We start from the raw sequence: 16900 nt of genomic DNA on the forward strand, positions 1-16900 counted from the left end.
TTTTCTACAACCCCTTCAGTGTAACTGTGTTATTCATTTGAAGTATAGTTCATCTGTTTCAGTTAGCTCCCCCATCCTTTGTTGATTTCATTTTATATTTTGAATATGGAAAATATTAACATATTTCCCAAAGTCAAAACTATATCAAAAAGGCATGCCCGGGGAAGTGTCATGCCCTCCCAAAACCCTTCTACCTTATCCCACCCATGCCCTCACTCCTACAAGTAATCAACTTTGTTCTCTAGCTGATCCTTCATGTTTCCTTTTTGTAAAGATAAGCAAATATATACACGTATACTTGTTTCCCCTTCTTTTTTACACAAAACATAATATATGATGTATAATAATTTATTTTTGCTTTTTTCCCCCCCACTTAACAGTATTTCCTGGAAATCTCTCCATATTGGTTCACAGAGATCGATTCCTTATTCTATTTCATGGCTACATAGAACTCCATTACATGGACACGCCACACTGCACTCAACCAGTCTGTGTGGCTGGACGTTGAAGTGTTTTCACAATGACAAACAATGCTGCGCCGATTAGTCTTGTGCATATGTATCTTCATACTGGAGCCGATTCATCAGAACAGATTCCTAGAAGTGCGATTTTGGGGTTGAAGGGTAAATTCTCCACTACAGGGGCTGTACCACTACGCACACCCACAGCAATAGATGAGAGTGCCTGTTTCTCACAGCTTTGCCAACAGAGTATACTGCCAGGGTTTTGAATTTCTGCCTATCTGACAGGTGAGAAATGGCATCTCAGTGGAATTTTGATTTGATCTAAAGGCCACAGGCTTTAGACTGCTGAAAGGCTCCATGGCACAAAAAGGGTTAAGAACTTCTGCCCTAGACCTCCATCAAATGAGCTTTAAAATAACCAGGGTAATAATATAATAAACACTCCCTTGTGCCACATGTCACAACCCACTAGCTTTCTCAAATGAATGAAATGTTCACCAGAACCTGAGAAAGTTTTAGCACTAAATAAGGCCACTGATACATACTGAATTAGTCAATCATTTGTGATCACCTAAAATGCAAATGTCTTGCACTGCCCAGAAAACCTTGGAGCTACTTACCATCAGTAGAATGCACATGGGAGCTGCCAATCTGGTCCACCAGCAACATGAAAACAAAGCCCAGTACGAGAGAAACACCGATGTAGGCATGGAGCTGTGTGTGGTCATGGCTGTGCTCATGGTCATGGGCAACCGGTATTTCTGCTTTGTCTGACGCAATCACATTCTGTGTTTGACTCGCTTGGTGGTGTTTCCCTAGAGCAGAATGAACCGTAAAGAGAAAATGTGTTTTCCCCCTCAAAACATGTTCATGTAGAAGCTTCCATTCTTTTGTATTTCAAGCTCTACATATTTTACTGCAAAGACATTCACTTCCTGTATTATAATCTAGCCAATCATAAACTCCCTTAACTTAAAGTTCATGATGAAAAAATTCCCAAGGGTCCTCTGCTTTTGGCATGCAGAGCTTTTAACTGCCTATTATTCCCAAAACCTAGGAAGTGGAAGCAAATCACCAAGAAAGCAGTCATATTCCCAAGGGATAGATAGCATTCCCCAGATCTTCCTTTCGGGCTAGAGAAATTCACACCAATCTCACCAGAAACTACAGTAAGGTTTATTTTGATGAAAATAGGCAAATGAAGAACAGTAACAGTGAAAATAATTACAATCAAATTTAACTAGTTTTACACTTAGGTTGATATAAAAATTGCAAATAAAGGGCAAACTGAGTATAAAACACTTTTAGCTTTAAAAAATCTCAGGGGACAATCACTAATTAGAAACCAAAAGGGCAGAGCAATTTAAAAGAGACATTTCCTTCTAGAAAGATGATTGTTCTAGAAAGATGATTGTTCTAGAAAGATGATTGTCGGGATACTCTGAATTACAGTAAATGACACCTGGCTAAGTAATACTGCTAGTTTATTATACTCACATATTTGACACTCAAAACATAAACACTTCAAGGCCAGGATCCTGACCTTTGCTGTGTTTCATAAATACAGGCGAACATACTAAACACATTTCTTGCTTATAATTAGATTAAGCATTTTAATCTTTGACCAAAGAAATTACGTAAGTCTGTTGCAATATTTTAGAGCCTGCCTTAATTCTTTAAAAGTCATTTTTGAGAAGCACAAAGCACATACCATCTTAAGATAGTAAAAACATGTATTTTTCTAATTCTTGAAAGATTTTTTGTTTGTTTACACACCTTTTTTTAACTTTTAAAAACTGTGGTAAAATACACATTACATAAAATTTACTTACCATTTTAACCATTTTTAAGCATACAATTCTGTGGCTTTAAGTACACTCACATCATTCTACAACCATCATCCATCTCTAAAACTTTTCATCTTCCCAAAGTAATTTTTTAATCTTAAGATTTTTTTCCCTAATAGTGATTTCATTTACTTGTTTTAAAATGTCTAAATCTCTCTCTCTTTTTTTTTAAAATCAACTTTATTGAGGTATAACTCACAAATGTAAAAACTCTAGTAACTACCACCAAGGTCAAGATATGGAACAGTACTTTAAAATACCAGAAAAGTTCTCTTGTGCATCCCTGGAGTCAATATGTCACTCTTGGTCCCAAGCAGGCACTGAAGAGCTTTTTGTCCCCAGAGTTTTCCCTGATCTAGGACTTCATATAAATGGAATTATGCAATATATCCTCTTTCGCATAAGGATTCTTTTGTTCAGCATAACATTTTGAGATTTATCTAAGCTTTGCATGTAGTTTGGTCCTCTTTTTTGTTGAGTAGTGTTCCATTGTATGGACATATCACAACTTGTTTATCCATTCAGCTGTTGATAGACATTTAGGTAATTTCCAATTTCGGTCCATTATAAATAAAGCTGCTATGAGCATTCAGGTACAAGTCTTTCTGTGGATACACATTTTCTTTTCCCTTGGGTAAATACCTAGGATCAGAACTGACAGGTGTATGTATGTTTAACATTATAAAAAAAACCTGTCAAACTGTTTTCCGAAGTGGCTGTACCATTTTGCAAACCCAACAGCAATGTCTGAGAGTACTAGTTGCTCCATTCCATTGTCAACATTTGATATTGTGAGGCTTTAAATTTTTAACCATTTTTACATAGGTGATCATGTCATCTGCAAACAGATAGTTTTACTTCTTGCCAATCTTTACGCCTTCTCTTTCTTTTTCTGGCCTTACTTCAGACTAGCGTCTGGCCAAGACCCCAAGTACAATGTTAAGTACAAGTGGTTGAGAGGAGACAGCCATGTTTTGTTCCCAGTGTTAGGCATCTTACCTGTAGGTTTTTCAAATATACCCTTTCTCAGTAAGGAAGTTCCTTCCTAGTTTGCTGAGAATTAGGAGTTTAATTCTGTCAAATGTTTATGCTTTTCTGTACCTGTTAAGGATGATCAAATGGTTTTTCTACTTTATTCGATTAAGATAATAAATTAAAATGGTTTTTGGATATTAATCCAACCCCTGATTTGCATTCCTAGAATAGACTCCAATTGGTCAAAAGGTATTATCCTGTCTATATACTGCTGTATTCAATTTGCTAATATTTGGTAAAGCACTGTGCCATCTACATTCATGAGGGATATCTGTCTGCAATATTTTTTCTTGTAACATCTCTGTTTGAGTTACAATGGCATCTTAAAACGAGACGGAGTGCTCCTCCAAGAGACAGGCAGAAAAAAACTCCCTCCAGCCCCCCAGTTTCCATTTTATTAATTTAAACAAGTGCTACGAGTATCAGCAGTTAACGTTAATGGTGCTAATGTGAAGCAGTTTTTGAAATTGCTGACATGAGACTTACGACAATGTTTTTTAAACTTTTAAGGACATGATCCCTAGTAAAAAATAAATTTTACATCATGATCTAGTAAACATACACATAGATGAAAAACTAAATAAAAATTTGCAAAAAATAATACTTATCCTTACAATGGTTACAACGCACTATTCTATTTCGTCATCTGTCTTGTCCCTCCTTTGTGCTCTTCTTAAATGCCAGTCACAAGTCCAACTTACTAAATTTATTTCAGGATCCAGAGTTGCTACCTTCAGTTTGGAAGCACTGCTGGAGGTAAAGAGAGACTTTCCGGGGAAGAAATGGATGATCTTGGAATAAAAGGTATTTCCTGGAAATCAGAAGCCTACGCTGCAGTGATCCATTAAAGAGAACGGAACGCTAGACAGGCCTAGGAGGAAAAGGCGGGCAGACAGAATGAGCCCACCCTGCCCTTCATGCAAGCAAAATTATTGTTAGCAGTAAGGATTTTAAGCCAGAGAACTTACTGAAAGCTCAGAGATGAAAAATAATTAAGTTTATGAGAGAAGCAGTCTAAGAATTTTGATCGGTAGTGTTGGACAATTAAAATGTAGCCTCTTGGTAAAAGGAGGGTGTTCAGTTTGTGAAAAATCATTGAGCTATATACTGCCAATATGTGTACTTTCTTGTGTGTATGACGTATACTTTTTTGTATACAATATTTCAATGAAAAGTTAATAAACTCAAAATGCAGTACCCTGATGACCAATACTGAGATGGCAGAACTCATTACTTTTCAAGTAGGTCTTTGTGTGCTGGGAGAATAGCTTAGCAATGCCCTCAAGAATGTAAAATAAATAAACGAAGTAAAACAACTGACTTTCTCTAAAGACAAGGCAATTTTTGGTATGCTTCTGTTTTAACATACAAACCAATTCTTCATATTTATAGATGTAAAGAAACTACACACGTGAAGTCAGTCATAGAATTCTGGTAACTACAATTTTCAACACTATTTAGAAAGATGCTATTGGAAAGGATTTGAATGATTATCTTTTCATAAGGTACCCACTAAATATTTAACAAAATGGGCTCCTGTCTCTGCCTTTGCTTAGACTCTGCAGGAGTTAATGAATCCATGGGCCTTCCATGCTGCTTCTCCTGGATAACACCTTGTCTTTCAAGACTCAGCTCATAAGTCCCTTCCTCCTTGAGATTTTCTGTGTCCTCCTCTAGTCATGTACACACAGCATAGTAGTACGTGTCTACCATAGATTTTATATGACTATACCATAATTCAGACAGCAGCAAACTGCAGGACAAAGGCTCATGCCTAGCTCTGTAAATAAAATTTGCACTGGAACACAGCCATGCTCATTTGTTCATGGACTGTCTGTGGTTGCTTTCACGCTATGACAGCAGAGTTGAGTAACTGCAACAGAAACCATATGGCCCACAAAGCCTAAAATATTTACTATCTGGCCCTTTACAGAAAAAGTTTGCCAACCCCTGCTGTCACTGACTGTTAATTTATCCATTTTCCATCAGCTGTGAATTCTTGAAGGCAGGGGCTATATTATATATCTATGAACGGATAACAATCAATATAAGGCCATAAGTTGAGTAGATACTCAACAAATTGATGTTGAAGGCAAAAAAATGGCCTTCACCTCTGTAATTTTTTAATGTGGCATTTCATCTCAATTAATTACTTCCTAAGCAAAAAGGTTTTTTTAAATGGAAATAAATACAATCTTTTAGCTGTATGTTTTAAGATAATTATGCACATGCTTCTTTATAAATCCAGACTCAATAGGTAACAGACGTACATGCTAAATTAGGTGAAAGGTTATGCTAAAGCGAGCTGAGGTACAAAGGTGGGTTAACACCTTATTAAAGGGTGTTAGTCATACTATTATTTGTGAACAGTTGCATAATAATTTTTAAAGATAATTAATTTTGTGGTGTCCATAGTTCTGAAACTAAATGTCAAGCCTAATTACAACTTTCAAAGGGTGGCCAAAATTATTTCCCTTCATAAGGTATAACTATATCAGAATTTTTAAATTTAAATGAGTATAAGATCCTTCTATATCTTATCCTAACAATGCTTTCTTTATCTAAATAATTTTGTAACTCTTGGTACAGCATTCAGAGTCAAGTTTATGAATCACAATAAAACTGTCATACTTTCTAGTATCACCAGCTTTTGATCTAAAATAATATTGAATAAACAGGTCACCTATCTTATCAAACAGATTGGCACTGAATAAGTTGTATATTTCTCTAAACCTAAACTACTTTCAAGGAAAATTCTGCTGCCACTGATGATTCTCATCTAAGTGTGCTGCATACTCTGGAGGTAAATTAAAGAAAGAGTTCCAACATTTTTTGAGCATTCATTGATACAAGTACATAATTTCCTGACGTTCCCATTTTGAAGGCGTTAACACCTAATTTTATGTAAAATTGTGGCAAATAAGTAAAATGTCAGCAACATTATTTTATATGTATATATATATATACATGTTCACATGCATATATATATATGGCTTGAAATAAGTGTGCTGTTGATTGAAGCTTTCCATAAAAGACCTGACTACTTATACTTAAGTGGAATCTAACTTTATATAAAAACATGAAATATTTACTGGATTATATACAATGAATGGTAGGCATTATTGGTTTTATTTGCAAGCATTAGCCAAAACAAAACAAAAAAAACTTTTCAAAGTGAGTGATAATCCCATGATCTTATTAGTACATAAACAGATTAGTAAATGGGATCCAGATATTCAGTATTAACACATCCGTCCTTCCTTCTACTCTAGGACATGAAACTCAACCTAGCAAAAACTGAGATCTCAAAACCCAGCTATTTACTATTTACAGTAGCCAAGACATGGAAACAACCTACATGTCCATCAAGAGATGAATGGATAAAGAAGATGTAGTGTATATATACAATGGAATACTACTCAGCCATAAAAAAGAATGAAATAATGCCATTTGTAGCAACATGGATGACCTAGAGAGTATCATACTAAGTGAAGTGAGTCAGAAAGAGAAAGACAAATACCATATGATATCACTTACATGTGGAATCTAAAATATGACACAAATGAACTTATCTACGAAAAAGAAACAGACTCACAGACATAGAGAACAGACTTGTGGTTGCCAAGGAGGAGGGGGGTGGGCAGGGGATGGATTGGGAGTTTGGGATTAGCAGATGCAAACTACTATATATAGAACGGATAAACAACAAGGTCCTCCTGTATAGCACAGGGAACTATATTCAATATCCTATAATAAACTATAATGGAAAAGAATATGAAAAAGAATGTATATATATGTATAACTGAATCACTCTGCCACACAGCAGAAATTAACATCACACTGTAAATCAACTATACTTCAATAAAATAAAAATTTTTTAAAAACCAAGCTATTTAATTAAAATACATTACGTTGTGGACATGTGTTACTCATTCTCAAAAGAACTTTCAGGTTGTTATCGTTGAGTCTGTTTTACTCAGGGCACTGGTTGGTAATTCATTAGCTGAGACATGTTCCACATCACATTCCCCACTGCAGAGTATATAAACCCAGTATTATCATTGGATATTGCTCATCAGACATATATTTCTCGTGCCACTAACAGAGTGTTCAGCAAATCATTATGGGCTTAATTCTTTCCCTAGATATTCATATAGGAATCCTTCCAGTAAGTTCCATCAGTATAGTATGTAGCCTTTCTATGACACAGACACATACGTGAAATTTAATATAACAGAATCAATTTACCCTTTGAACAGATTTGTTGGAACTTCTTCTTCAGATTAACATGTACAAAGAACAAAGCATTCTAAGAATCAAACCTTCAGGTAATTAGGGTTTTTTTTTGTTTGTTTTTTTTGAGGTGATCCCCAGTTTTGATTTTTATATTTTTGGCCTTCACTGGTTGTTTTAAATTTCTTAACTTCTACTCACACCTTATAACCTACACAGATTTTTACTATATACTTTTCTTTTTCTGGCAAAGACAGACAGTTCTTTACACTTGATGTGTTTTCAGTAATAGGGTGGTGTAGCTCTTAATAATGATACATTCTGTTTCTGATGTAAAACAGAAAACTGACCATAGTCAAATGTATAAAGCTGACATTTTAAAGGGATGTTAGCGAATCTTTTATCAAAATACTACCGTGTTTCTGAAAGACAAGAATCTCATTACAAGGTAGGAAACAGATTTCTTTAGCAGATAAAGTGTTTTGGTAATGTGAAATTCCTTACAAAGTCCACCATGTAGCACAGTGTCATTAAAAGTGTAGGCTTCACAGAAACTAACTCACCATTGTAAAGCAGTTATACTCCAATAAAGATGTTAAGAAAAAAAAGTGTAGTCTTCTGAGTAAGACAGACTGTGTTTCAAATCCTGGTCCTGACGCTTACTGGCTGAGTTCCTTGCGCAAATTATTTAACCTCTTTGTGGCTCAAAAGCCTCATCTACAAAATAGTATCCACCTCAGAGGGTTGCTGTCGTGATCAGGCAATATATCCACACAATACCTGGTATGTGGTTAAGTGCTCACTGAATGTTTAGGGACACAGTTGCACATTAAATGGAATTAATTTGGGAGATTTATTTTTAAACATCTTATATGAAATAGTTGGCCTGATTATCTGGTCAGATACAATACTGAACAATAAAACAATGCTGGGGGTGAAGGGAGAGGAAGGGGCAGGGAAAAAGCAGAGACTAGACATTTTAGCAGACAGAATAAGAGGTAGATGAGATAGGTTGTACTAGTCCAGGATCATCCATGTTTCAGAATCCTGAAAGTAAAGTATAACAAGAGCCTTAAAAAGCTCCATTTTTATTAATGAATGATAGGATAAAAGTTAATTAAATATAATAGCAGATTTAACCCTCTACTTTAAATGTAGAGCAAAATGACAGAGAAAGTCATAAAATTGATAACTGTATCTCTCTAAAGAATCTTACACATGGCATTCTTGGAGAAATAAGTAGGATAATCTATACTGAACTATTTCTGATCACAACAGTTTCAATGATCATCTAGTTATGAGCACAACACATTTATATTTAGGTCTTTGACCAACAGTCTGCCTTCCTAAACATATCAATTCTCATGTTCCAAAGAATTATGGTGGTTTCAAACATTAGCTCCATAGTAACAAGGACTGCAGTACTCAATAAACTATGTTCTCAAAACTTCTGTTTCTAGGGCTTCCCTGGTGGCGCAGTGGTTAGGAGTCCGCCTGCCAACGCAGGGGACACGGGTTTGAACCCTGCTCCGGGAAGATCCCACATGCCGTGAAGCGACTGAGCCCGTGTGCCACAACTACTGAAGCCTGCGCGCCTAGAGCCCGTGCTCCACAAGGAGAGAGGCCACCGCAATGGGAGGCCTGTGCACCGTAACCAAGAGTAGCCCCCGCGCGGCAAAGAAGACCCAACGCAGACAAAAATAAATAAATAAATATTTTAAAAAATAAAAAGAATGATGGGGACTTCTGGTGCTGGCCAAGGTGGAGTAAACCCACTATAGTCTCAATCACACACTGATTACAACAAAAACTCTGGACAAAACATACAAAATACAACTACTTGAAGACTATTAAGAGTAAACAATAGCAAGAAGAGAGAGGGCAGCAAAAACTTCAAAAGAAACCCTGTCCTTCTAGCAGAGGACCAGGAAGAGGGACTGCTGAGAGGTGTTGGTGTGGAGGGAAGCCCTCCCCTTCTTTTTCCTTTTACTCTCCCTCTCTTTTCTTTCCCAGCCCTGCCTTGAAGGCAGCCCCAGCTGCAGAACTTCATGGCAGTAACAACAGCAGTTAAAACCCCAAGAAATACGCCATCTTTCTGGCCACAGTATCTAGGAAAAGGGCCCCAGTGGTCTGAAGAGTATGGGGGGAAAACAGGTTATTCTGTTCTCTCTTTTCTCCTGCCACTTTGCCCTGACAGCAGCTCAAGCTACATGGAGCTTATCAAATTTCTAAATACTAGAATATCGGAAATTGACATTTTTAAAGTAACATTTACAATTGCAATTACATTTACAATTGCATTAACATTTACAATTACAATTTACAAAAATATGAAATATTTAGGTATAAATCTAACAAAATATTTGCAAAATATTTGCAAAAAATAAATCTAACAAATATTTGCAAAATATTTGCAAAATATTTGCAGATCTGTATGCTAAAAACTACAATACTGATGAAAGAAATCAAAGAAGACCTAAATAAATAGAGAGATATATTGTGTTCATGGATTGGAAGGCACAATATTCTCAAAATGTCAACTCTCCCCAAATTAATCTATAGATTCAATTTGATATCAGTCAGGATCCCAGCACGATTATTTTTGTAGATACTGACAAGCTGACTCTAAATTTTTAAAGAAAGGCAAAGGAACTAGTTTAACCAAAACAATTTTGAAAAATAAGAACAAAGTTAGAAGGACTTCACAATCTAATTTCAAAATCTGCTATAAAGATACAGTCATCAAGAAGACAAATGTAGTATTGGCAAAGGATAGACAAATAGATCAATGGAACAGAACAGAGAATCCAGAAATAGACCAACACAAACATGGTCAATTGATTTTTGACAAAGGTGCAAAGACAATTCAATAGAGATAGTCTTTTCAACAAACGGTGTTGGAACTATTGGACATCCATCCATATGCAAAAAATGAAGGACTTCCCTGGTGGTGCAGTAGTTAAGAATCTGCCTGCCAATGCAGGGGACACGGGTTCGAGCCCTGGCCCAGGAAGATCCCACATGCTGCAGAGCAACTAAGCCTGTGCGCCACAACTACTGAGCCTGTGCGCTCTAGAGCTCATGAGCCACAACTGCTGAAGCCCGTGCACCTAGAGCCCATGCTCCTCAATAAGAGAAGCCACCGCAATGAGAAGCCCGTGCACCGCAACAGAGTAGCCCCCGCTCACGCAACTAGAGAAAGCCCGCGTGCAGCAACAAAGACCCAATGCAGCCAAAAATAAAAAATATAAATAAATTTATTTTTTAAAAAAATGAACCTTTACATTGTGTTCAAAATTAACTCAAAATGGATCATAGACCTAAGTATAAAACCTAAAATTATAAAACTTCTAGAGGAAAACAAAAGAGAAAATCTTTGTGAACTTGGGTTTAGCAAAAGGTTTTAAAATATGACACCAAAAGCACAATTCATGAAAGAAAGAACTGATAAATTCACTTCATCAAAATTAAAAACTACTCTGTGAAAGATACTGTTAAGAGAATGAAGCCACAGACTAAGAGAAAATATTTGCAAATCACATATCTCAGTAAAGGACTTGTATCCAGAATACATGAAGAACTCTCCAAACTCAATAATAAGAAAACTCAATTTAGAATATGGACAAATGATTGGATACCATCAAAGAAGATACAGCAATGGCAATCAAGCACATGAAAGATGTTCAACGTCATTTGCCATTAGGAAACTGCAAATCAAAACCACACTGAGATACCACTACCCACCTATCAGAGTGACTAAAATAAAAAACTAAAACAAAATAGACAACATCAAGTGTTGGGAAGGGAATCAACTGGAACTCTCACACATTACTGAGGGGAACACAAAATGGTACAGGCACTTTGGAAACAAGTTTGGCAATTTCTTATGAAGGTAAACACACACTGACCATATAACCCAGCAATTCCACCTGTCAAAAGAAATAAAAATTCATGTTCGTACAAAGACCTGTACACAAATGCTTATAGTGACTTTACTGATAATCACCAACACTGGAAAAAACCCATGTCTTTCAACTGGTGAAGGAATAAACAAACTATGGTTCATCCAAACAATGGTTCATCCAAACAATGGCATACTACTCAGAAATAAAAAGGTACAAACCACTGACACACAGAACAACATGATGACTCTCAACCTCATTATGCTAACTGAAAGAAGTCAGACCCAAAGGCTACAGGATTACATGTATATGACATTCAGAAAAGGCAAAACTATAGAGAGAGAGAAGAGATCAGAGGTTGCCCAAGGTTGGGGGAAAGGTTTGACTACAAAAGGGGATGAAGGTGATGGGACTGTTCTGCATTTTGACTTTATGCATTTGGCAAAATGCAGTCATTCATGCCAAAAAGAGTGAATGTAAAATATATAAATGAAAATAATTTTTTTTTTTTTTTTTTTTTTGCGGTACGCAGGCCTCTCACTGTTGTGGCCCTTCCCGTTGTGGAGCACAGGCTCCGGACGCGCAGGCTCAGCGGCCATGGCTCATGGGCCCAGCCGCTCCGCGGCATGGGGGATCTTCCTGACCGGGGCACGAACCCGTGTCCCCTGCATCAGCAGGCGGACTCTCAACCACTGCGCCACCAGGGAAAATAATTTTTAAAGTTTTTTTTTCTTTTTTTTGGCAAGGCTCGGTGGCTTGTGGGATCTTAGTTCCCCAACCAGGGATAGAACCCACACGCCCTGCAGTGAAAGCACGGAGTCTTAACCACTGGACCGCCAGGGAAGTCCCTTAAAAGATTTTTTAATGATGGCTTAGGGCAGAAGAATAATCTATGGTGAAAAGGTTAAAGAGACCAGAATGCTTATTTTTGAAAAAACAGGTTTATACAGCACATACATTTTCAAATGAATCCACAAAATTATTTTAGGACAAAACCAGGAAAACTATTAAAATAAAGGAAAGCAACCCAACACATAGTAGCTACATTTAACTTTAAAACTATACCTGAAATATGGTATGTAAATTATCTCATAAACTGTTATTAAAAAACAAACAAACAAACAAAAACTAAACCTGAAGCAGTTCTTTCCTCTACCCCAGTGTTTCCCAAACTTGTCTATTAAGAATCATTTGGGGCTTCCCTGGTGGCGCAGTGGTTGAGAGTCCGCCTGCCGATGCAGGGGACACGGGTTCGTGCCCCGGTCTGGGAGGATCCCACGTGCCGTGGAGTGGCTGGGCCCGTGAGCCATGGCCGCTGAGCCTGCGCGTCCAGAGCCTGTGCTCCGCAACGGGAGAGGCCACAACAGTGAGACGCCCGCGTACCGCAAAAAAAAAACAACAACACTAAAAATACAATCATTATCATGTAGGATCTTGGAAGTTTTTGCACGGACATTAAAAAATGACTGTCATACTTATAAAGCCCAGAATTCATGCATTATTGCAAATAAATCTTAAGTGGTATTCATGGATTGAGGCATTCAATCACAAACTGCTATTGATGTGTTTATTGTCAAAGACGTCAAAAGATATGTTTTGGCATATATTCTATGGCGAACATGAACTGTGTTCAGAAAAAAATACCACTAAGCTGCTCCTTTCAGCCCTCCACATCAATAACGTATCTCAAAGGCCTGTCTCTCTTTCTCACCCTCAAGAAAATCTTCATAAAGTGCATGTACTCCTTCAGGCACGATGACAGCAAGGGCAGTTCCACAGAGAAGGCCAGCACCCAAAACAGTCACCAGCTTTAGTCGCTCCTGGAAAGAAAACATAAGCTGTTGAAAAGACTGACGAATGAACGGGGTAAAGTTTCTGAAGTACCTGCAATGAAGACTGTGAGCTGCTTATCTGTGAGGCCAAAATCTACAATGGCCACTGAACATGACAAAGCGTCAGCTTCATGAATAATAATGCCAATTAAAACAAGGAGAAGCCATTTCTAAGTTTACCAGATTGGCAGTGATGTGGGAAAACTTGTCTACTACCCACAATAAGGAGAAATGAGCATACTTGTCTAACACTGGAAGAAATGTGAATTGCTGCAACCTACCTGGACCCCAATTTGGCAATTTAGATTTAAAGCCTCAAAAATGTGAGTTCTTTGATCCAGCGATTTCACTTCTAGAAATTTATCCTAAGAAAGAAAGAACTATGCAAAGATGACCACTGCACATATTAAGAATGCAAACTTGAAAGTAACCTAAATGTCCACAAAAGGAGACTAGCTAATAAACTTTAATACTTCATCACAGTAGCACAAGACAGCAATTAAAAATTATGATACAGGTCTATTCATGGATATAGAAAGTCATGATGTACTGTTATGAGGAAAAAGCTGGTGGCCAACAATATGCATTGATAATCTCATAAACCTTTTGAAAATGTATACATACAAGTAGAACAAGTATAAATTACACATTAATTTTTTACTTTATAGATTATAAACGTAATGTGTAATATATAATTTACAACACATTTTTTACATTTTATTTTTAAATTTATTTATTATTATTATTTTTTTGCTGTGTTGGGTCTTGGTTGCTGCATGCAGGCTTTCTCTAGTTGCAGCAAGTGGGGGCTACTCTTTGTTGCAGTGTGTGGGCTTCTCATTGTGGTGGCTTCTCTTGTTGCAAAGCATGGGCTCTAGGCGTGTGGGCTTCAGTAGTTGCAGCACGCGGGCTCAGTAGCTGTGGCTCGCGGGCTCTAGAGCGCAGGCTCAGTAGTTGTGGCACACGGGCTTAGATGCTCCGTGACATGTGGGATCTTCCCAGACCAGGGCTCGAACCAATGTCCCCTGCATTGGCAGGCGGATTGTTAACCACTGCACCACCAGTGAAGTCCCCGTATTCAGTTTGATGCTTAAATGCCCTATAGCTTTTTAAAAAACGCTTAACTAAGACTGACATACTAGAGTTATAGATATTTAATGCATACAACTTTATGTGTTTGGAAATAAGTATATATCTGTGAAACCATCATCACAATCAATGCCATAAATGATCTATGGTTTTAATCCACTTAATCCCAGTTTTTTCTTTTCACTCAGATTTCTTTAAGAGACAGTATCCTGACATACAAGATATAAAAGATTAAGTTTCAAAATTTCTTGAAGCGGTGATGTACCCTATATGGCTTCCTGAAGTCTTAGCAGTATGAAAAATGATCTTTAAAACTACAGGAGGGTGGACTTCCCTGGTGGCGCAGTGGTTGGGAATCCGCCTGCCAACGCAGGGGACACAGGTTCTAGCCCTGGTCCGGGAAGATCTCACATGCCATGGAGCAACTAAGCCCGTGAGCCACAGCTACTGAGGCCCGCGCACCTAGAGCCTGTGCTCCGCAACAAGAGAAGACACCGCAATAAGTCCGTACACCACAATGAAGAATACTCCCTGCTCGCCACAACTAGAGAAAGCCCGTGCACAGCAACAAAGACCCAATGCAGCCAAAAATGAAATTTAAAAAAAAAAAAAAAAAAAACCTACAAGAGGGCATTTATGTTGCTTAGGAAAAAGTTTTAACAATTTAATAGTATATCATGTACTTAACTTTTCTGTTTTAGTTTCTTTCATGAGGTTAGCAAAAATAACAATGGTTGTATTAGTTCTGATATACTACTGAACTTGCAACTGTGAAGCTGTGGGAATATATATGTACAAGTACTGCCTCTACAGGAAAATGGGTTTTTAGCTGAAAGGCTGGTTGAAACATTAGCCGTTCCTTGTTTGGGAACAAAGAAGGGATCTATACCTATTGTGTATCTATTGAAAATGGGGGAACTACAGTTGCAGTGTCAGCACCAGCTAATACTTGCCCTATAGCAAGAGGGAAATCCCCTTAGCACCTAGGCCAGGTCACCCCTTCATACATTCAGGATAGCCATTAACGACTTATAAACTGAGAGTGTTCTGAATGCATCCAGTGGTTGGGGCACTGGCTTGGGAGGCAGAACTGACTCCATGTTCAAATTAGTTAACAAGTTAGCACCTCAACTCTTCTTATTTTTTAATTAATTAATTAATCAATTAATTTTTCAGCTGCGTTGGGTCTTCGTTGCTGTGCACAGGCTTTCTCTAGTTGCAGTGAGCAGGGACTACTCTTTGTTGCGGTGCGCGGGCTTCTCATTGCGGTGGCTTCTCCTGTTGGGGAGCACGGGCTCTAGGTGTGCAGGCTTCAGTAGTTGTGGCACGTGGGCTCAGTAGTTGTGGCTTGCTGGCTCTTGAGCGCAGGCTTAGTAGTTGTGGCGCACAGGCTTAGTTACTCCGTGGCATGTGGGATCTCCCTGAACCAGGGCTTGAACCCGTGTCCTCTGCATTGACAGGTGGATTCTTAACCACTGCGCCACTGGGGAAGTCCCTCAACTTTTCTTCTGTAAAATAATATTTCTACATGTCTTGTGAAGATAGAGGAGTCAAAAGGAGAAAGTGGCCGAAGCATTTTGGAAAAATGACACCAGACAACTGGTGTTACTATTTTAATGCTCAATACTGAGCTATTCTAAGAGTCTTTGTCTTTTCCAAGTTACTAAACTCACCGAAGTACTGCTAATCACAGCATTCATTTGAGACAAACTGTCAGAGCATGGAGAACACAAGATGGAAAAACAGCTCTATTCTGTATAGAAGGTGACACGGTAATTAGTCTTTTCATCATTCTCTCTAAACAATTCATAAAAGTCACCTTTGTTTAAAAAAAATCATGAATGTCAAGTTTTACTGCTAAGGAAGGACAAAAATGAGGGTAAAACTGAACTGGACTGAGCATACCATTTCATTTGAAGGCCTTGGTTTCAGAACTCCACAATTCAAACTGATGAATAAATTACTAGGAAAGAAGATTGTCCTGTCAGCATTTTGACTATGCTCTACTCTGGGAAATGGAAATGAAAGATACCCCAGATTTGCAAATTAAGGGAAGATGAGAAGAGAGGAAAGAGATGTATGTAACGAAAAGAGAAAGAGCTAATTGCCCTCAAGAATAACTTGGGTTACCAGTAATCCAAGTTACACCTGTAACCCAGTTACAGGTGTTACTCCCAAGAGCACTCCCCAATAAACGTCCTGCATGCAAATCCTCTCAGAGTCTGTTTTCTGGGGAACCCAACCTAAGACACTCACATCATACACAAAAGTTAATTCTTGATGGGTTATACACCTAAATATAAAACCTAAAACGCAAAAGCTGTTAGAAGAAAATGTAGAATATCTTGGCAATCACAGGGTTGGCAAAGATTTCTCAGCAGGGACACAGAAAACATAAACTATTCTAAGCGAAAAAATTCAACATCACAATTTTAAATGTTTGCTGATCCATTAAGAAAATGAATAGGCAAGCTGCATACTGGAATAGAATACCCGCA

The 16900-nt window shown here is 37.8% G+C and overlaps 1 protein-coding gene across 3 annotated transcripts in view; it reads right to left on the minus strand.

Moving 5' to 3' along the window:
• SLC39A9 (solute carrier family 39 member 9) overlaps positions 1 to 16900 on the minus strand; it is a 42318-nt gene that overhangs the window by 9355 nt on the left and 16063 nt on the right. For 2 of the 3 annotated variants that reach the window (XM_065872199.1, XM_065872198.1), the window contains exons 2-3: positions 13193 to 13301; positions 1085 to 1279 (exon numbers count right to left, since the gene is read on the minus strand). In XM_065872199.1, the coding sequence (XP_065728271.1) occupies positions 1085 to 1279; positions 13193 to 13301 (304 nt within the window). The remainder of the gene's footprint in view (positions 1 to 1084; positions 1280 to 13192; positions 13302 to 16900) is intronic. The other variant, XM_065872200.1, reaches the window with a different exon arrangement.

Source organism: Phocoena phocoena, chromosome 2 (genome assembly GCF_963924675.1).
Source record: "Phocoena phocoena chromosome 2, mPhoPho1.1, whole genome shotgun sequence".
Lineage (NCBI taxonomy): Eukaryota > Metazoa > Chordata > Mammalia > Artiodactyla > Phocoenidae > Phocoena > Phocoena phocoena.